This window comes from Leptopilina boulardi, unplaced genomic scaffold (assembly GCF_019393585.1).
Source record: "Leptopilina boulardi isolate dan_hultmark-lab unplaced genomic scaffold, ZJU_Lbou_2.1 LbouV2_119, whole genome shotgun sequence".
In the NCBI taxonomy this organism is placed as follows: Eukaryota; Metazoa; Arthropoda; class Insecta; order Hymenoptera; family Figitidae; genus Leptopilina; species Leptopilina boulardi.
The window spans coordinates 419,217-439,134 of record NW_026137662.1 but is presented as its reverse complement, the minus strand read 5'-3'; the positions used below and the strand labels follow the sequence as shown (position 1 = coordinate 439,134).

At 26.8% G+C, this 19,918-nt stretch overlaps 8 protein-coding genes and 1 long non-coding RNA gene across 14 annotated transcripts; 4 read left to right on the top strand and 5 right to left on the bottom strand.

Annotated features, from left to right (window-relative positions):
* Positions 1–195: 195 nt before the first annotated feature.
* LOC127283368 (eukaryotic translation initiation factor 2A) lies at positions 196–4,175 on the bottom strand. The gene is made up of 10 exons (XM_051308195.1): positions 4,092–4,175; positions 3,392–3,655; positions 3,216–3,315; positions 2,890–3,154; positions 2,636–2,780; positions 2,378–2,548; positions 1,875–2,213; positions 1,694–1,792; positions 1,431–1,633; positions 196–1,359 (listed from the first exon to the last, which is right to left on the bottom strand). Exons 1-10 carry the CDS (start codon positions 4,132–4,134, stop codon positions 1,234–1,236), a joined length of 1,755 nt encoding a protein of 584 aa, XP_051164152.1. The 5' UTR covers positions 4,135–4,175; the 3' UTR covers positions 196–1,233.
* Positions 4,176–4,369: 194 nt separating this feature from the next.
* LOC127283377 (protein ABHD11) lies at positions 4,370–6,625 on the top strand. 2 transcript variants are annotated; one of them, XR_007843350.1, is made up of 5 exons: positions 4,370–4,615; positions 4,785–4,944; positions 5,088–5,453; positions 5,520–6,375; positions 6,508–6,625. XR_007843350.1 is itself a non-coding variant. In XM_051308207.1 (4 exons), the coding sequence occupies exons 1-4, from the start codon at positions 4,506–4,508 to the stop codon at positions 5,853–5,855; spliced, it is 972 nt and encodes a 323-aa protein (XP_051164164.1). In that variant the 5' UTR covers positions 4,370–4,505; the 3' UTR covers positions 5,856–6,484. The 2 variants fall into 2 exon arrangements, 1 of the variants encoding a protein (XP_051164164.1); XM_051308207.1 differs by lacking the exon at positions 6,508–6,625 and having other exon boundaries at positions 5,520–6,484.
* LOC127283393 (protein unc-119 homolog B) lies at positions 6,044–7,746 on the bottom strand. The gene is made up of 4 exons (XM_051308234.1): positions 7,364–7,746; positions 7,109–7,222; positions 6,742–7,038; positions 6,044–6,648 (listed from the first exon to the last, which is right to left on the bottom strand). The coding sequence occupies exons 1-4, from the start codon at positions 7,500–7,502 to the stop codon at positions 6,524–6,526; spliced, it is 675 nt and encodes a 224-aa protein (XP_051164191.1). The 5' UTR covers positions 7,503–7,746; the 3' UTR covers positions 6,044–6,523.
* Positions 7,041–8,231, top strand: LOC127283439 (uncharacterized). The gene is made up of 3 exons (XR_007843358.1): positions 7,041–7,190; positions 7,300–7,399; positions 8,025–8,231. It is a non-coding gene; the product is annotated as an uncharacterized LOC127283439 (long non-coding RNA).
* Positions 8,232–8,383: 152 nt separating this feature from the next.
* On the bottom strand, positions 8,384–11,438 carry LOC127283432 (eukaryotic translation initiation factor 4E-binding protein). The gene is made up of 4 exons (XM_051308303.1): positions 11,150–11,438; positions 9,138–9,308; positions 9,025–9,051; positions 8,384–8,905 (listed from the first exon to the last, which is right to left on the bottom strand). Exons 1-4 carry the CDS (start codon positions 11,292–11,294, stop codon positions 8,856–8,858), a joined length of 393 nt encoding a protein of 130 aa, XP_051164260.1. The 5' UTR covers positions 11,295–11,438; the 3' UTR covers positions 8,384–8,855.
* A 172-nt stretch (positions 11,439–11,610) lies between these two features.
* Positions 11,611–12,568, bottom strand: LOC127283403 (uncharacterized). 3 transcript variants are annotated; one of them, XR_007843351.1, is made up of 3 exons: positions 12,454–12,568; positions 11,742–12,334; positions 11,611–11,668 (listed from the first exon to the last, which is right to left on the bottom strand). XR_007843351.1 is itself a non-coding variant. In XM_051308245.1 (2 exons), exon 2 carries the CDS (start codon positions 12,324–12,326, stop codon positions 11,796–11,798), a length of 531 nt encoding a protein of 176 aa, XP_051164202.1. In that variant the 5' UTR covers positions 12,327–12,334; positions 12,454–12,568; the 3' UTR covers positions 11,611–11,795. The 3 variants fall into 3 exon arrangements, 2 of the variants coding, with proteins under 2 accessions (XP_051164202.1, XP_051164217.1); XM_051308245.1 differs by having other exon boundaries at positions 11,611–12,334; XM_051308260.1 differs by having other exon boundaries at positions 11,611–12,334; positions 12,443–12,537.
* A 237-nt stretch (positions 12,569–12,805) lies between these two features.
* LOC127283425 (cytochrome b5) lies at positions 12,806–15,156 on the top strand. The gene is made up of 4 exons (XM_051308291.1): positions 12,806–13,127; positions 13,842–13,970; positions 14,030–14,103; positions 14,721–15,156. The coding sequence occupies exons 1-4, from the start codon at positions 12,987–12,989 to the stop codon at positions 14,803–14,805; spliced, it is 429 nt and encodes a 142-aa protein (XP_051164248.1). The 5' UTR covers positions 12,806–12,986; the 3' UTR covers positions 14,806–15,156.
* A 153-nt stretch (positions 15,157–15,309) lies between these two features.
* LOC127283363 (transcription factor TFIIIB component B'' homolog) lies at positions 15,310–18,398 on the top strand. Of its 2 annotated transcripts, none has more exons than XM_051308181.1 (5): positions 15,310–15,550; positions 15,777–16,806; positions 16,876–17,300; positions 17,376–17,468; positions 17,575–18,398. In XM_051308181.1, exons 2-5 carry the CDS (start codon positions 15,812–15,814, stop codon positions 18,201–18,203), a joined length of 2,142 nt encoding a protein of 713 aa, XP_051164138.1. In that variant the 5' UTR covers positions 15,310–15,550; positions 15,777–15,811; the 3' UTR covers positions 18,204–18,398. The 2 variants fall into 2 exon arrangements, with proteins under 2 accessions (XP_051164138.1, XP_051164128.1); XM_051308171.1 differs by having other exon boundaries at positions 15,313–15,550; positions 17,376–17,471.
* Positions 18,399–18,587: 189 nt separating this feature from the next.
* On the bottom strand, positions 18,588–19,734 carry LOC127283414 (protein C19orf12 homolog). 2 transcript variants are annotated; one of them, XM_051308270.1, is made up of 3 exons: positions 19,531–19,734; positions 19,100–19,301; positions 18,588–18,996 (listed from the first exon to the last, which is right to left on the bottom strand). In XM_051308270.1, the coding sequence occupies exons 2-3, from the start codon at positions 19,290–19,292 to the stop codon at positions 18,737–18,739; spliced, it is 453 nt and encodes a 150-aa protein (XP_051164227.1). In that variant the 5' UTR covers positions 19,293–19,301; positions 19,531–19,734; the 3' UTR covers positions 18,588–18,736. The 2 variants fall into 2 exon arrangements, with proteins under 2 accessions (XP_051164227.1, XP_051164236.1); XM_051308279.1 differs by lacking the exon at positions 19,531–19,734 and adding an exon at positions 19,374–19,524.
* Between the last annotated feature and the right edge of the window lie 184 nt (positions 19,735–19,918).

The window sequence follows — 19,918 nt, the reverse complement described above, 5'->3', positions numbered from 1 at the left end:
AAAACCAAGATGGCGTCCTTGATCGTTGCGCCACTAATCGGAGGCGTTCGGAAACAATTTCAAATTTTTGCGGGAAAAATTGACAATTCAAACTTTTGAAACTTAGGCCAAGGCAATTCGATTTTTTACATCTCAGATAATAATTAAATTACTTAATATATATTTTACATTCAGTTTATGAAAATAAACTAATAATTCGTTGTTCAAATAATTTATTTCCTCAATTTTTTTATTGGCTGTACACAATTTAATTTAATTTAAAAAAAAAATTGTTACAATAGTTAGCATTTCAACAAAAATTAAAATGTTTTCTATTTTGAAGAACTTCCAACAATTTCTGTTGTTGAATATACTTCGAAATTCTTTTTTTTACATAACATGTAACAAAATAGTACAAAGAACATTTTAAAAACTTTCAATCGGAGTAACATGAAGTTTATGATGAAGAAGATGATTAAAAAAAAAGTGATAAGAAGAAAGGCAGTATTTACAACTCCCTAAAAGACTCGTTTATTTAAATAATTAATTTTTCAAAGGAAAATAATTAAATTCAAAAATTAAGATGCTTTGTTCTCGAATAAAATTTTTTAGAAATGAATATTAAAAATTCAAAATACATTTAAAAGAAAAGGATCAATTAAATTGAATTCCCCCCGTCCTCTCTTTCACATTATTGTATTTTAAGTTCATTGAAAATAAAACCTTTACTGTGCAATATCATTTTCTTTATATTATATACATGATTTTTTTTAAAGCACCGAGTTGAATCGAAAAAATATTTTCTTTATTTTAATTTTACAAAGAAAAAAATTCCCATTTTATTATTTTAACTGCAGCAAAAATAGATTCGAGTAATTTGAATATATTATAGGAGTAGAAAAAGTTAATTTGTAGATTTTTTTGTTGCAGAAATTGAGATCAAAATATAGTCTTAATAAAAAGAAATAATAATAATTATGTCGGGGTGATTCTTCATGAAATAAATGAAGATTGGCAAAAATTAAAATTTCAAAAAATAGCTTATTTACAATCTTATTCATCAAAAAATCCCTGGCGAACATATTTCAAACATTTCTTCATTTTTTATTTCTTCTTGAAAATCGTCTGAGTTTGATTTTTATTTTTTATTTTATATACTTGAAAAATCTCGAAAGAAATGTTTTTACTCTCTTTGTTTTGCTGTGTCTATAATTAGAGAATATTTACTTCGAGTGGGTCTCACAATTAATTTTATCACAAAGACAAATCTTGTAATTCCTTCAATAAATCTGCTTCTTTTTTTATCTTGTCCAATTGATTCATTTCCAATTGTTTCCCTGATGATTGTTGTTCCTTTAATTTTGTTATTTGGTCCAATTTCTACGAAGGAAAAAAAATGAAATAGATTAAATTCGTAAAAATTTGATAATTAAAAATTAATTTTCCCTTACACTTTTAATCTTTCTAATTTTTTTGTTCTTTTCCGCGTCGTCTGTTAAATCAGAGTCCTTTGCAGAAGACTGATTTTTTGGCACACTATTCGTTTTTGAAGCGTGATCATCATCCACTAATTTTGATACTAATGCTTCTTGTTCTTTTTTAGCTTTCTTAGCTTCTCGTTTCTTCTTTGCCTTTAGATACGCTTTGGAATTTCCTAAGAAATTTTTTTTTAATTAAATAAGTAAACATTTATGGAAAAAAATAAAACATTTACCGTGTCCTGATTTTGATGGAGTATCATCATCATCATCGTGAAGATTAAATGTTATTGTGTGTCCCCTTGCAGAAGGTGGTCTGTATGCTTGCTTTGATGCTGAATATGAGAAAAAAAATATTTTTCAATTTTTCTTCCTTAAAATAAAATTTTATTTTGCAAATAAATATTTTTCACTCACCTTGAGGTTGACTAGGCGCTATACCTTCAACGGCTTTATAACAAATCGGCTTTTCTGGAAACACGGAAGACGGATAATTTTGCCAAACAACTTCCCATAATTCATCCTGTTTATTCCAAAATCGTTCGTATAATAATGTTCCAGTGTAATGCCAAATTTTATACCCATTGCCTACTCGAAGTCTTGGCGCTGTTGTTGCAGTCATAAAATTTTCCCCATTAGGCGACCATTGAAGTAAAGTCGTGTCAGGTGCTTCGGTACTTGCAATTAATTTTCGATTATTCATATCCCACACTTCAATGCTACCTTGTAAATTTCCAAATCCGCTCAACAACAACAGTGCACTGTGGTTAAGGAAATTATTTTACAATTTTTTCTCATTAATAATCAATTAAAAATTATAAAAATATTGAAAAAATTAAATTCACTTTAAAATTGACAATTGAGAAAAAAGAAAATAGTATAAACTTTGTAAAAAACTAATTTGTTCAGAAAAAGGATATTGTTCCCCTGTGGATTGTAATATATGCTGTTGCGATGTTTAACACCGAATTCGAAAACAGATTCGCACTTGAGATTGAAAAGTGTTGCTTTCGATGGCATAAAACCGTAAATAACACAGAATTCGGAATTTTTCGGTGACCACTCCACGGCATGTATAGGTCCTTCTTTGCCTATTTGAAAATCATTTTAATATAATTAATAAATAATAAAAACAATAATTTGAAATATATTTTGCAAATTATTAAAAAATAACTTACTCAAACTGACTAAAGCTGTTTCGCCTTTTGTATCCAAATAATGTAGAGTTTGTTTACCATAATATGAAGTTTTATCAACTTCCGTACTTGCCATCAATAAAACATTAGTTCCTTTTTGATTCCAATAAATATCAACTCTATCTGACTGAAATTTGTAAAAAAAAAATTAAATTATTAAAACGCCAATTATTTTTATTATTTAAATTAACATTTTGTTATTGTTTGAAAATAATTTTCTATACAAAAATAATTACCTGGAAAAAACTCTTCCTCGCTATTGCTTGCGTTGATTCGAATTTTGGATACTGGAAAAGTTGACCCATTGACGCTTGGCCAGGTTTTCCTGGCATGTAGCAGAGTACGTGATAAGGAGCTGGTCCAGGTGCTATACTAAATTTACCTATTTTTGATAAATTTATCCTGTGTACAATTTTTTCAAAATTCACATCCTCATACAAAAGAACGTCATTATTAACTAGCATTCCAAAGATTTTCTCATCGCTCGACCATTGCGGCTCCCTAAAAATAATTCGAAAATAATTAAAATAATTACTAATTACTTATTAATAAAATAAATTACCAGTCAATTTGCTTTCTCTGAATAAAGCTTTTCACTAAATCACCATTCTCCGATTTCCAGATATAAAGATTAGGAGATCCTTGAGGATTTGATGGCGTGGCTGAAATGACAAAAAATAAACAACGTTAGATATATGTTAATGAAAACAAATAAAGAAAATAAAAATAAAATTATACCAATAAACGGCTCCCATGTCATAATATAATTTCCCTGTGGTGAAAATTGTATACTGCAAACTTTAGGCCTTGGAATTTTGGCAATGACCTTCCAAGTTTCACAGAGAGCAATTTGTACGTAAATTCCATTCGCCCAGGCAAAATAACGGCCATCCGGGCTGAAGAGCATCGTTTTACATGCTTTACTGTCATCTCGAGAAAATGCAGTCTCTGTCATGTAAGACGGTGGGCCTTGTCCTAAGGTAAGACCATTGGAACCACGCACTATTTTAATTAAAATTTTAATTAGTAATTTAAATTTGACACATTGGATTTAAAAAAAAAAATTTCATCTCTCAAATCACTGTTGCGCGCTATCTTCATTGAAAATAATTTAATCGATTTAATGACAATGAACATTGGAAAAAATATTTTCATAAAGAATAATTATCATTCACTGTAAATTATAAACAAAAATTTAAAATTAACAATCACAATTATTAATAAATTATCATAAAAAAAGGAATTGTTCCCGATAATTCTTGAAAGATTGAACTCCTAAAGTAGGGGTCCACATTGTATGAAAAAATATCAAGAAACAATTAACAAGTGAGCAAATATTATATATCATTTAAAAGAGTAATTATTAGGCAATTATTTAATATGATTAGAAAATTAAAATTGAACTATTTTAATCAAAAAACATTAAAAAAACACTTACCAGCCAAACAAGGAACGGTCAACGCCATTTTGCCTGTTACCATGTGGTAAATATCGATGTTCCATTCGATAACATCGAGAGTTTCTGACAGAAATTCAAAAATTAAATAAAATAGAAAAGAAATAAAAAGAAAAAGAAAAAATTTAGAACATTATTAACAATTAGAAAGATATTATTAACTATTTTTCTTTTTATTTAATAATATTAATTTTCTTTTACCGTATTAAATTTGTAAACTTTTTTGTTTTGCAGACAACTTCAAGCCACACTGAATGTTTTCTTTTTCTCGCTAGCAGACGACATAAACATAACCTATATACAATGTTGATTTTTTAGTTTTTCTTTATTATTATATTATTGAAAACAAAACTCAAATGACAGATAACGTGTAACATTTTTTTAATAATTAAAAAGATGATTTTTCGTTTACGACATTTCTCCACGCAATGTATTCAGAATCTCGGTTCACCAATTACATCAATTAAATATCTTCGGTTTAAAGATTATCGATCTCTGTCTGTGCAGTAAGTGTAATATCAATATTTAATTAAAATAGTAATTACTATTAAATAATTAATAATTACTGTTAATAATTATTATTTTCTATTTATATATCTTTAGTCTTATTTGTTTATTCAAAGAGGTTATGGTATTTTTTTCTAATTATTATTATTAAATAATCATTTTTTACAGATCCCGACCTGTTAAATTAGCCTTTATTTCCTACGAATCAATAAAAGATGTGACACAAACCTCAAATTTGTGTCCAATTATAATAATGCACGGTTTGCTTGGATCGAAAAATAATTGGAATTCATTATCAAAAACAATTCATCAACAAACCGGTCGGAAGGTACAATTTAGAAAACTTTTATTATTTTTGAAAAAAAAGAAATGAAATATTGTTCACTAATTGTTGGTTTTCAAGAGTTGTTGGTTTTTTTTTTATTTGAATAATATTTAATTTATTTAAAAAAATGTAAATTAAACGCTTAGGTGATAACTGTAGATGCAAGAAATCATGGAGATTCGCCTCATTCGACGGATATGTCATATGCTCATATGTCTGAAGATATAGTACAATTAATAAAAGATATAAATGTCAAGAAAGTAATTTTAATTGGACATAGCATGGGAGGCAGTACAATGATGTATGTGGCGCTAAATTATCCAGAATTAATTGAAAAATTAGTTGTCATTGATATGTCACCAGTGAGAGTAAGTCCAAGTCTCACGGAAATGATTAAATTATTTCACGCTATGAAAACAGTGACTCTCGATGGCATTCTGACTTTATCAAAGGCACGGAAAATGGCTGATGAACAATTATCGCAGTCCATTCCCTCGGAAAGAATTCGTCAGGTATTTCAATTTTTAATAATAGTTTTTTTTTCATTAATTTAATTTTAATCAGTAAATTGTTTTCAGTTTTTGCTAATGAATCTCGTTGAAGCGGAGGCGGGTGTTTATAAATGGCGAGTAAATTTGCCAATTTTAGAACAAAATTTTGCAGCAAATATTGCGACATTTCCACAATTAGAAAATCGAGTTTACACGGGACCGACTATTTTTATCGGTGGCGAAGAAAGTGATTATTTAAAAAAAAAGGATCACGAAAAAATTAGAAAATTTTTCCCCACGGCTGAATTTCATTACATTGCGGAAGCAGGCCATTGGGTTCATGTAGATAAACCTATTGAATTTTTAAATAATGTCATCACTTTTATCAAAGAACCGCCTATTAAAGAATTCACGAATAATTAGTTAATTTCTGCACACACACACACACACTTTTATTGGAATTGACTTTTGTTATTTCTTAACAAAAAAATATACCAAAAATGAAAAAGATCATTTTCCCAAATGGAAAAAATATCTTATAGAAAATGTTATAAATACGATGTTATTGATGATTAAATAAAAATGGAGAAAGGAAAAAAAACAAATGCAAATTCATTAAACTCTGAAACTTTTATTGTTCAGGTGAATTAACAGTGTATATTTTTCTTTTTATCGAAGTAAAAACGAAATAGAATGTGCAAATTTCATAATAGCCTAAAAAGCTTAAAGTCTATGTACAGTAGCACAAATATCGTAAAATTAAATTACGAGACAAATTTGATTTGTACAGATATCACATTTATAGATGTATATAATTATATAAGTGTTTGTGTAAAAGTGGATTCACTCTCAAAAGAAAACACGATTAAAAAATACAAAAAAGGAAATTTCCGATGAGAAAACAACAAAAAAGGAAAATTGTTCAAGTGATCAATTGACAAAAGTGAGTGTTTCAAAAATATAAATAGTACAAACATTGCAGTGAAATTGTTGAAAATTTTTTTTAAGAATTTTCATTTTGAAAAATCTAAAAGGAATAATACTATTCGAAAGTTTGTTTTTTTTTCTTTTCAAGCCTTTCGAAGATCTTTTTAGTCTTTCTTTTCCATTCCTCCATTATAAGCGTAATCGGCTTTGTTGTGCATTATCAATCGATTGTCGACGAAATAAAAGGAATCGGATCTCGTTTCAAATGGATTGGCTATCATTTCTGCAACTTTTTTTTGAAAACAATTTTATCAGGTAAATTTTTTTATTATTTTTTTAAAATTGTTTAGAACTAAATACAAAAAACAAATAAAATGCTTACTCAAATCGGCGGGAAGTGTTGGAAACTCGTAGATATGTTCGCAAGTATTTTTGCTATTTGGTATACAAAAGCCAAATTCAAAATCAAATGTTTTCAGCAATCTGTCACGAAAGAAATGACGTTCAATCATTCGTAAATTATTAACAGGTTGATTTCCAACTAAAAATTCGACAGTGGCACCGACAGTTTTTAATTTTAAAAATTGTGGCGTAAATTGATATCGAACAAATCGTCCAGCATTTGGATCTAAACGACCAGCCTCGTCCTGTTGTGGTTCCTTGCGCGGTGTTTCATGTTCTATTTAAAATTAGAAAAATTAAAATATCATTTTTCTCGTCTTCATATAAAAAATAATAATTGTTCTTACCATTTACTGGTGGTTTAGCGATTTCAAAGAGAACTGTTCCAGTTTCCAAATCTCTAATTTGAAATCGCGTAAAATCTATTTCGTAAGTATTTTTCTCTGGCAAACAAAAGTATTCTAAAAGAATAAGAAATATCGTTAAATTACAGAGAAAAGTATTTATTTCGAAAATAATTTGTTTTTTTTTAAATTAGGAAAATCGTGGGAAAAAATTATGAATCTATAAAAGACACGTCAGCTTTATATCAAAGGACTCACTGTCAGTAATTGTTGGAAGTCGAAGAACCATTTCAGGTGTGATATAATTATTTTCAATATTCCCATTGTCATTGTCGTCTTTTTCTTCCTCACAGGTATTTAATACATTTTCATTATTTTTTTCTTTTATAACGCTCATTATTGTCACTTTTTGTTGTTTCAAAACACTAGATATTATACAATTTGTTATTATTTTTTGTTAAACTAATTTAATTATTAGTGCTTGTAGCTAACAATATTAGTTTTTTTTTATCAATTTACAAAATTGGCTATAACAATAAATTCATATTTATTGAACTATTGAACACTCGGGAAAATGTGTTGTTAGCTGATAAATATCAGGTAGCACATCTTTAAATCTTTTATTTATGAAAAAAAATCAATTTAAAGTGTGAGTTAATTAAATATTTTAAATGTAGTTCACTTGTATGTATTTCGAAAATCAACCAATCAGTGATAAGAGTTTCTGGGGATTTTTATTTTTTGAATTACAAACTTTATTCTAATGTGAACGAGGCTTTATGTTTTATTAGCAACATTCAGTATGTAACTGTCAAATGTCAAAACATGTTATTTAGTCAATTATTTCTTTTCATTCTGATTAATCGAATAATTAATTTCGGGTAATTGTTGTATAACTAATTTGTTTATTGTTTAACAGTGAGAAATCAAGAAGTTTGTCGGATTTTTTATATTTCAAAATGTTACTGAATTTGAAGGTTATAGTTCTACGTCAATCGCGCATTTCTCTTTGCGCAAATAGGTGCGAAATTTTTTAATATTTAAATTATGAATAATTAATAATCACAATTTTATAATACATATGACAAATTTAAAGTTTAGATAAATTTTTTAAAAGAAAGGCAATGTTCAATATAATGAATTTATGGAATTGAGGTTATGTTAACCAATAAACAAACTGAATATTTTGAAAGATTTTAAATAATAATTAGAAAAGTAATGGAGTATCTCCAAGAAATATTAAAAAGAAACTATTTCTACAGTTAAAAAGAAGATGAATTATATAAAACACATTTTTATTTTTTAATTAATACCCTTAAGTATAGCAAACTACAAAATAATGTTATACAATTCAAGAATTTCGTTAAGACAATACACAAGTCTCTTTGGGTAAATTTGAGCCGAATTGATTTTTTTTTGTACAAATATCCAAACGCATTTATAGCAACAATAGTCAAAATACTCCTCTTTTGTTATGTTGGCATATTTCACATCTACCTGAGGTAGTTTCTTTTCGTGATTATTATTTTCTTTTTTATTTTAAAATTATTGACTCTGAGCTTAATATGGCAAAAATGTAGTTGGTATTATATGTATATTCATCAAAATAAAAAAAAAATGATTTTATTATATCACCAACAGTGTCAGGAGATTAAACAATGCCGTTCAAAAATTTAATAATTATTTTTGAAGGCTACTGACAAATTAATAATAATATCGTCTGGATCACAGTTGGCACGGCATTATGTCTTTACATGTCCATTTGAAATTGCTCAGATGTCTCATCAATCACAGGAATCTCTGCAATTAAAAATAAAACAAAACAACAAATTACCAAATCTTTATAATTATAAATTTTCATTGTTAAATTATTAATTTAAATTAGAATTTTAATTGAAAATTATGGACAAAAAACAAACCTTTGGCAGTATTTTTCGTAGGAGACACTGTAAAAAAAAGCAGAAAATATTTTTTTTAATGTAAAGAATATAAAAATTAATAATTTTTTTTCTTTTTAGAAATGATCAACAACCTTTAATGGTAGATGCAGGTCCATTAGAAGTTTGCACTGGTGCTGTAACACCTGTCGGTTGATTCTTTTGAATATCAGCTGGCATGTTAGTCAAATTTGAAGGTGGAGTTCTTGAAATCGGAGAATTTCTCAATGTCATCAGGAAGGCACGATCGTAAACGATACGGGTACCTGTAGAGAATAAAATCTCGAGATTATTTAAGTAAGTCTCTTTAAAAATTTTATCAATTAATCAAAAAAAAATTAAGACATTAAAACTTTACAACAAAAAAAATAATTAAATAAAAGCAATTAAATTGATAAAATAATTACCAATATTTAAATTTAAATTGAAAATTTTCTCATAAAAAGAACATTGTGCTTTGAAATTTGTTTTTGTCATAACAAGAATCCTTATAAGGAAAATGTATGATTCAATGCTCATAGCAAAGGTGAATCTATTTTACATATGTATTGAGATAAGATTTAGAAAATATTGCTTTAAAAAATATATTATTTTAATATTTTCCAAAATAGTTTTTCTTCATTCAAAAGAAAATAAATAAATAAAAGGTAATTTTTTTCTCTAAAACAAAGAATGTATCTATAAAAATAATTTTCACTTTTATGGGTCATTAAACTTTCGCTCGCTGCGTATTTTTTTCAATCAGTTACATAATACGTTCAAACAAATAAAATAACTCATATCGCCTTTGACCTTGTCTTACAAATAGTCTACAATGAAAAAAAAACTTTATCCTATATTAATAATTAGTAAAATTTAAATTTAAATAATTATTTTGAACAATTTTTTCTTTTAATTCGCAGAATTAAATTTAAATATTTTATTATAAATTTAAATAGAAAGAATTTTTCTTTATTTTTCTTTTTTATTTCTTTCTTTTTTCTTTTTATCTTCTTAATTTTTGTTTATTATAAAGAAATTTTTAATTTATAGCAAAAAAGAAATGCAGGTTGCTTAATTTTTATTTTGCAAGCATTGTATTTTTTTCTTTAAAACATTTTTCTTATTTTGCATTAGAATAAACAAGAAAACAAGTTTATTGCTTATAGAATGCGGTTTATTGCGTTAGAATATGGTAAACAAAATATTTCATCGTTATTTTCTTTTCCGAGTTGAAGACTTTTGAATGAAGAAATTAATTTTCTTTTTCAATTTTTCGATTTTTGAAAATTTATCAATTTTTCTTTTTAATTAATCAATTTTTGTTGTTTACATCATATAATACCACGTGTGGCACGGGTCAAGGCTATATAATGTTCTTATCCACACCTGTTGATATCTTTGGAGCATACAATAGAATTTTAATAATTTTTAAATACATTTAATTAAAAGATCACATCTTAAATATTAATTTCTAATTATTACATATTAAGTATGTAATTAATTAAAGTTCCTTCGTCATTAGTTTTACATGTTTCATGTTGGTAATTACATAATTTTCTAAATTTAAAAATTTTACGAATACTAGAATTTTGTCAACAATTTAATTAATATTCATCTAGGAATGTGTTTATAAAATCAAAGAAATTCTTGGCTCAGATAGAAATACAGCCAATTCTATTAATAATCTATACAGGAATAATGCCTTTAAAACTCCTTGAAGAGTCATACTCTTATCATCTAGCAAAAAGGCAAAACAAAAGCCACGTTACTCACAAAGGAAAATATATATACACTCGCATGCAGTAGGAAAAAAAGAAAAATATTTCTCTAAGAATTTTTTTTTATATTTAAATTAAATTCACTCACGAATTTGTTGGAATTTTTAATATGAGAAATCCTCTCAGACACTTGATAAGGTTATTAACATCGGATTAAGGGGAAAAAAAAAAGAAAAACAAAGACACACACACACACATTCGTCTCAAAGAGAGATAAATATTCAACACGTGCTGATTGATAAAAATAAGATTCACTTTCAAGATATTTCACTCTTGTAAATTAGGCAATTTTAAATTATAAAATATTTGAAATCTTTAGAAAATAATTTTTTTCTTTTATGACTCACCTCCTGGGGTGGTTGAATAAAGTGTACCTCCGGGTGTCGAGGAATAATCAGCAGGTAACTGATTAGCATCCTCAATGACGACTCTCTTCGTCAAAGGGATGTTTTGATTTTGTGTGACTTGCCTTGCGATCGGAGAAGCTGACATGATTTTCTTTTTTAAATACTGAGATGGGAAAAAAAATTAATTTCCTGAAGATTTTTAAGAGTTGTGTTTTCAATAAAACAAGACTTGTGCCACACGCTGCTTACTTGCTATAGTCAGTAGGTGTGATAGTGTGTTGCATTATACACATATAGTAGTATCGTATTTTTGTCTGCTGCGCAGTATTTCAATTTGTGATTGGTGGAAAAATATTTTATTAACAGTAGCGTAAAAAGAGGTTCTAATTTTTCATTTTTTTAAATGCAAAATTCCCAGTATTCTATTTTTTTATAGGATAGACAATAGATAATTTATATCATTCTTGTAAATTATTTTTATTCTTTCCTTTATAATAACAGAATGTTTCCAGTTTATTCCTGAAAATTTCAATTATACAAAATATCAGTCACATTTTAATAAATAATTATAATATTTATTTATTTCGCTTACTTTAGATTTCGAAATTTAATAAAAATATATCCCACAAATAAAACTGAAAATACATCACGTTTTTCTTGAATAATCTTTTGCCGGTTTTTTCTTTATATTCAATGTACTGAGATAGGTGAGAACTTCTTTTTCACTTTTATTTGAAACAAAGTCAATTGCTCTAACCATTTCTCTGTCAAATGCATCAAAACTTTGAGGTGAAATATTATTTGGTGGATGCCCCGATGTTAGACGATGCAGAAATCCATAAATTGTATCAAATTCAATTCCATTTGATTCCTCAACTGTGGGATGCGTTTCAAATAATTGAACATATAATAATGCACGTGAAATTAAAGATTCGTCATCTTGTTGAAAAAATGAATACAACCAAAAATCGAGAGGATCCACGGAACCTGGCTTTAAAGATTTTGATAATGATAGATATTTATTTATTTTCGCTTTTATTCCTAATGGCGATTTATTTGGAAGTCCTAGTGCTATTTTATCATAATTTGTATGACCATGAATTTTTATTAATTCTAAAAGTTTTTCCTTTTCTTCTTTCGTCCATCCTCTTGATGATTTTTCATCCTTTGAACTCATAACCAAAGCTACAAAAATTTATTTTCCTTAAATCAAAGAATTTTATAGTAAAATAAAATAGGAAAGATAAAATAAAACAAAAATATTCTTACTCAAAAAAAAAAAGATAAACTTACTGCAAACTTACTGTTTCCTTTAACTTTTATTTTCTTTTGTTTGTTTCTTTTCTTATTCTTCCTGTCAATTTTTGTTGGTTATGTTTACTAGGGACAAAATATGTCATTTGATTGGCTGGTAATATTTCCGGACAAGTTTTACCAACATATAAATGTTTTTCTCCTTTTTATTTTCTAATGCTTTAAAAATGCAAATATTTAAATTTTGTAAATAATTTAAAATTACAATATGGATTGTAAATAATAATAATTAATTTTAGTAAACAAATTACAATAAAAGAATATTGTTCTAATTTAAAAATTGCGCGGTAATAGTCACCAATCAGCTGGTTCCGACGTAATGCGGAAAGTGACCAACTTCAAGTTAGTGCCATAACCTTAAAAATAGCAAGCATTTTTAAAGGCAGTGAAAGTGAAACCGTTCTTAGATTATATTTATAACAAATTATTTTATTTATTATTGTGTTTCAATTTTAGAAACCTGTTTTTAAAAGAACTAAAGTTTTAAGTAAATAAATATTTTTCTAGTATCTACAGTTTTAAAATGACTCCGAATGAAACTTCTTCTAGTAGCACGGCAACAAAATTGTTTTCACGAGAAGAAGTTGCTAAATACAACGATAGCAAGGAAACTTGGTTAATTATTCACAATAACGTGTACAACGTGACCGCATTTCTTAATGAGGTAAAGTGACATTCCTTTCGTATTATTTAATATTATTTATATTTCACATTAGTTTCTAATTCATTTACTATTTGATGAAAATAATTTTCCATGTCACTTCCTTTTTAAATTGAATATATTAATAAATTTCTGTTAAGGAGTAAATTTTATTTTTTATTTGTTTTATTTGTTTCTATTGTTATTTTAATATTGTTTTTAAATTCTATTGTTATTCTATTATTATTCATATATGTATTTGCATTAATAATTTTATTAATTAAACATATAAAGGAAATTCTATTGTTTGACTTTTAATAAAGTTTCTTAATTTCATTACAAATATAGAATCTTGTCTTTTACTTTGATAAGAAGCTTAGGATTGTGATTCTTCAATGACCTTTGTACTGTAAAAATCTACATTAATGACTAAAATGCAAGTTAAAATATTCCTCGTGTCGTCTTTACGTGAAATTCACTCGATTATTATCTGAATATACATGGAAGTTCAATGTTCATATTTTGTGCCATATTTCTTGCAAATTGCAAGCTCATTAAGAGGTCATTAGTTAATGAGGAAAATATGAAAAAAATATTTATTGACAAAGAGATATTAAAGTGTTTGTTTTTCCTAAGAAAATATAATGTTTCTTTTTAAAAAAAATTGAATTTTCTATTTATCTATGCATGATTTAAAATAATTATAATAATAATATAATATTTTTAAAATTTAAAAAGCATCCTGGTGGAGAGGAAGTTCTTTTAGAACTAGCAGGAAAAGATGCAACTGAAAGTTTCGAAGATGTTGGACATTCAAGTGACGCTAGACAAATGATGGAACCATTTAAAGTTGGAGAAATTATAGACGTAAGTTTTCAGTAATTTAAGAAAATCAAAACTTCAATACAACATAAAAATTTTTTTAGGAAGAGAAAATTGATGAAGCCAACAAGGGTGCCAAAGATTGGTCTAGTGAAAATGTAGGAGAAGAAGATTCCAGGTATGTTTATTGAATTAATATAAAAAATTAATATTATCGTAATTGCACTTTACGATTATATTTTTGCACCACTTTTGTTGAATTAACTGAAAACCTCTACATAATTCTGATTTCTAAAGCATTCGACAATTAATCTAATTAATTATGATAATTAATTGAAATTAAAAATTTTAATTTAATACAAAGAATATAATTAATTATTATAATTAATTAATTAATCGGCATTGGTTTCAACATTTGCACGATTGTTGCATTATTTATTTTCAAATTTCTTTCAGATTACTATTTATTTTCAATAATTAATTAATTCAATCAAACATTTTATCTTAACATTTTTTTTCGCTTTTCAAGAATGTCAAATATATTTAAGCATCTAATTTATACGAATCTTTTCTCAGGACTAACAATCATACTCAAGTTTTCTTTTCACACATTTCAAGGTGATTTATATATTCTTATTTTATTTAAAGGATTTCATAAAGAAAAATTGTTTGAAAATATGAAATCCGATAGAATTTTAGAATTCTCGTAGAGAGTGTATCAGTTTTTCAATTTTTTGGGTGTCATGTATAAATAATATAGTTGCTGCAAGATGATGTGATGATTGGAAATTATAGTGGTTCTTGGAGATCCTGGCTGATTCCAATATTTCTCGGAGTGTTAGCAACAGTTGTCTACCGCTATTTCATCAGTGCACAATAAAACAAAACATTCCGCGGATGGATTTTAATTCTTTCTTTCCTCTTATTTTAAAAAAAGAAATATTTACCTTACGATGATTGTTATTACTTTATATAATGTTTGTTAAATAAGCGACTAATACAAAATGGTGTGCAAGATAATACCTATACAAATTGAGGATGAGGGGATCGTTTTGTCCAGAGGCCTAGCATTTACAGACATAATATTAAAAAAAAAAAAATAAAAAAAAAAATAAGAAATAAGAAATACAGACTATCAGTATATGTTACACAAATATATTAATATTATTATATAAATATGTAATTATGATACTGCAGATACAATACATCCAGAATAAATCAATTTACTTTATATTACGTAGTTTTTATCAAATTTTAATTTAGTATTCTAATTTTCACTTAGAATTAGTTTTAAAAATTATTTTTATTATTTTTAATTGATTATATATTATTTATTCATCATTTATACTTTGTATTTTTCAGAAATATTAAAAATCTAATTTTAAATACTCCGCCAAAAAATCTCAAAGGAAATTTCTGTGAGAAAAATACTAAATATCCCTAGTTATCTCCCTAGTGGAAAAGAAGAAAGTTTATGACAACATAACCTATTAAATACACGTTTGTGTTCGTTGAAATCAGAATAATGTAATTTCATGTGCGTTTTTCAGTGTTTTTTCTGTTTTTTACTGAAATTTTATGAATTCTTTATTCAATAAAATAATCAATCAATATTTATTTATAAGGTTAGTAACAAGTTTAAATCAAAAGCAATAATTAATTCTATGATAAATCATACGTTTCCATCTGTCAACAGACAATTTATGATCGGCATTTAATTTTTATTTTTAATTACTAATCAGGAGATTATAATTATTTTCAAAATAAAATTTGTCTAGATTTTATTGCTTTTTTAAAATAAAAAACAAAAATATATATATTGAAATCGTTAATCAATATTTTCATTTGCAGATTTTCTTTGTAAATATTATAAAAACAACTTGAAAATGAGACGAGCTCGTTTAAAAGTACAGGCAACTGTGCCAATTCGTCGAAAATTACAAGAACAAATAAAAACAGAAGCTGAAAAACCTCCAAATTCAACTTCAGATAATGATAAACAAATTACAGATTCCGCTGCAAATGAGGTTTCAAATTCTACTGTTGACACGGAAAAATCAGTAAAAATTTCTAATTTAAATATTGTGAATTCTGATAATGAAAATAGAGAAAAATGCCTTGATTTAAAACAAAACGAGACTGAAAAATCAACAGATTCTATTGCACAGACTGAGAATAATTTAAATAAAAATGTATCAATTAAAATTGAATTAAATAATGTGAAACAAGAATTTGCTGAAAAGATCGTTGAAAATCGAAATGTCGATATTAATAAAGAAACAAATAATTTAGAAAATTTAATTAATACTGAAACTAATAAAGAACAAAATCCTCCAAGCAATACGAATAATGAAGTCGAAAAACAAATTCCCACGAATAATAAAGATGATAATGTGGATAAAAATCAAAGTGATCAAGAAAGTCAAGAAATTTCGAGTGTAAATTCTTCAAAACACATTTCAAATCGTTCTTGTTTTATGCGACCAACACCGCGTCTCGACAGTGGTGGAAGAGTTCGAAAAAATAGCGTTCAAGGAAGTGGAGCAAGTGCAAGTGAATCGGAAGACGATGGTAGAAAATCCTCTATTCCCATGCGAGTAAGAAACGATTCAATTTGTTCTGTACAAAGTAACAAGGATGTATCAAGTGGTGCTCACAATATTTCAAAAATAAAAGTTGGCCAACAAAAGAGACGACTAACTGTTTCTGAATCGGCAAAAAAATTAGCCGATGCACGAAGGGAATTTATGTTGAAACACGAGAATAAAACACCCGATCGAAATAAATTGACAATGTACGATTTGATTTATTATAATCCAGTTACTAATCCAATGACAAGATTAGAAAATCCATCGTCTACCAGGAAATTGTCCGTTTGCTCGTGAGTTTTTTGAAAATTAAAAAACAATTGTCTTTTTTTGAGAATTTAATTTAATTTGAAATTTTACAGAAACGCCGTTGAAGAAACTCAGGAAAATGAAGAGGAGGAGGAAGACGAACCAACTGCGATGCCAGTACCTCGAGTGAAAGTCGGTCCCGATGGACAATTAATTGTCGATGAAAAGAGTTTAATTATTGAGCGAACCGAACAAAAGAATAGATCAGGACCAATAGTTCACGATGAAACTAACGGAGGTGGTTTCTATAAACGACGTCAAAAAAGTAAGGACTGGTCAAAATGGGACACGTTACGATTTTATAAAGCACTCAGTAATATTGGCACCGATTTTCTTCTCATGCAAAGTTTCTTTCCAAAAAGAACGCGACAAGAATTGAAACTCAAATTTAAAAAGGAAGAGAAAACAAATCGAACATTAATCGAACAGGCTCTTAAATGTCAAGTTTTTGACATGGAAACCTTAAAAGAGGAAATGGGTAAGACACCAATTTTTAAATCTTCATAAATTTCGTAAATTTCTTTTAAATAAAAAAAAAAAACTTTTCTTGCAGAAGCTATGGACGAAAGTGAAAGAAAAGAAACAGAGGCCTTGAAAATGAAAGCAGAAGTTGCCAAAAAGCAAAGATCAAAACGTCCCTCTAAATGTCGTAAGCTTTATATTTTTTTATTAAAATTAAAATGTAATAAACTACCAAAAAAACTACCACTTTTTATTTTATTAATGTAATTGTTTTTTTTTCTAATTGACAGGCTTTGTGATTGGAAGTATTGAAGAACTTGGAAATTCTGGTGACGATGATATTGACGGTGATTTAAGTTCCAGTGAATCGAGAAACGATGAGACACAAAAAAAATCGAGACGAACGAGACGTAAACGAAAATCAATGAATTCATTGACCGTTTTTGATGAGATGAATGAATCGAGCAGTGATACGGAAGACATGGAAATTTATAATGTAAAACCAACGAGATCGGGAAGATTGCCAAAGAGACGAAAATTACAAGCACCAAATATAGAATCATCCGATTATTCCGATGTTGATGAATCTATACCGCAAGATTCGAAAACAACAAATGTAAAAGAAACAGAAAAATCTGAATCACAGTCACATGATATTATTTCAAATGTCATTCCCAATATAAAAGATATTGAGCCCGGATCATTGGTTATTTTAACGCGTGAATCACCTGGTGAACCTGGAAAAACAGTCGTACAAGTTTACATGGTAAGTAAAGATTATAATGCAAATGATCCAAATTCCGAACAAAATATGACACCTGTTGATTTGTCACCTGAACTTTTGGCAACGGTGAATTCAAAAATTTCTGAAGCTCAACCCGTGCATGTCAAATCACATGCAACAAATGTTAGTGAATAAAGATTTATAATATATATATTATATATAAAAAAAAGTTATGTGATTAATTTGATAAACTTGTATAAAAGAATACTATTTTTTTTCTTCGAATAATCGTTTTTCAATGCAAACGCATTTTTTGTGATGTCATTTATAAAGTGTAAATTTGTAATTGTACTTTTCTACAGTAGTTAATATACTTAGAATTACATGGAATTAGAATATTTTTTTTTTGTTTTCTCAAAAGTTGTTACAAACACATTTTATAATAAATCAAATTACTTTAATAAAATGTCTAAAGTTTTCAATAAACATTAAATTTTACATTAATTGTAAAAATTCCTTTTGTTATATTTCAAAAATTAGACTTTGTTTTTTTTAGTAAATTTCATAAATAATCGAGAATTTTAATAATTTTTTTTAATAATTTATATTCTTAAAAAAATAGTTTAATTTTATTACATTATCATTTAATGATATTTTGAATATGAATATAGAAAAAATTGTATTTTTATTCATAAACTAAATCTTAGCTAATTAAAAATTGTTGAGAGTCACATAATTTTCATCACTAAATCCGAAGTGATAAATTGTCGAACTATTTGCACTACTGCTTCTAATAGTAAGTCATTACTTTGTAAACGAAGGGCAAATTCAGCAATTGTGAAAATATTTTGTGCAGTGAGACATTTTCTTACTTCATCTGCAAGTTTTTCCTTTTGTTCCTCCGTGAGATCTTCATTAACTATTTCCGTTACAGTTTTAAATTTTCCTTGACTTAAGTACGCTGCTAAGCAACTGCCAGCAACACCACCTTAATCAATCAAAAATAATAGTTAATTTTGATTATTTTTTCAAAATTCCCGTTAGATAAATTTCTTGTTAGTTTTTTGATATATTTGAATATTGTAAATTACCAATTAATATTCCTGGTGGTCCACCAAAAAGTCCTGATATCATCACAATACTTCCAACGAGAAAACCACTTTTTGTTGTTTCTTTTAATGTTACTTTCATTTCTTTCATCACGGCTAAATTTGTTATTTCCCAAAGTAGATCACTGGTAGGTAAGGAATTTAATAATGTCGTTACTTGTGCAGCTAGGGCCATAACGTAAATCTGATAAAACAAAAAACAATTCAAATAAATATATAATTTAAAATTTAATATAAGATGAGGTTATAAACTTACGAAATTGCGAGTAAATTAGATAATTATATTTAATGCAATTTTTAATGATTTTATCTATACACTAGTCTAAAATTATCGCGTTTACAAGTTCAAAGGTGAATAAGATTACAACTGAATAATTAAGTAAAAATAATAAGAGTTAAATATTTAAATATACCTGTTTGTTTTGAACAAATCTTTATTAATCGAAAGCATCCAGAGATTTGTTGTCAAGTTCTTTGGCTAACACTGTCTAAAATTAGTTAAATATTTGTCATTTGACGCACTATTTTTGTCAATTGTAATTATTTGTATTTGTTTATAAATATGTATTTACGTGGAAAACAGCTGACCGATATAAATAAACAGGTGCATCAGTTATACCAACTGCTACGCTAAAAAGTATCAAACACTTTGTTTTTTATTGAATTTTATCTAAAAAGTGTATTAACTATTGTATTACATTATGAAATTATTAAAATGAATTTCTAGTTATTAATGTAAATATTTACACTAGTAAAATTTTTATCAAAAAACATATGTATGAAAATAATTGTTACATAATT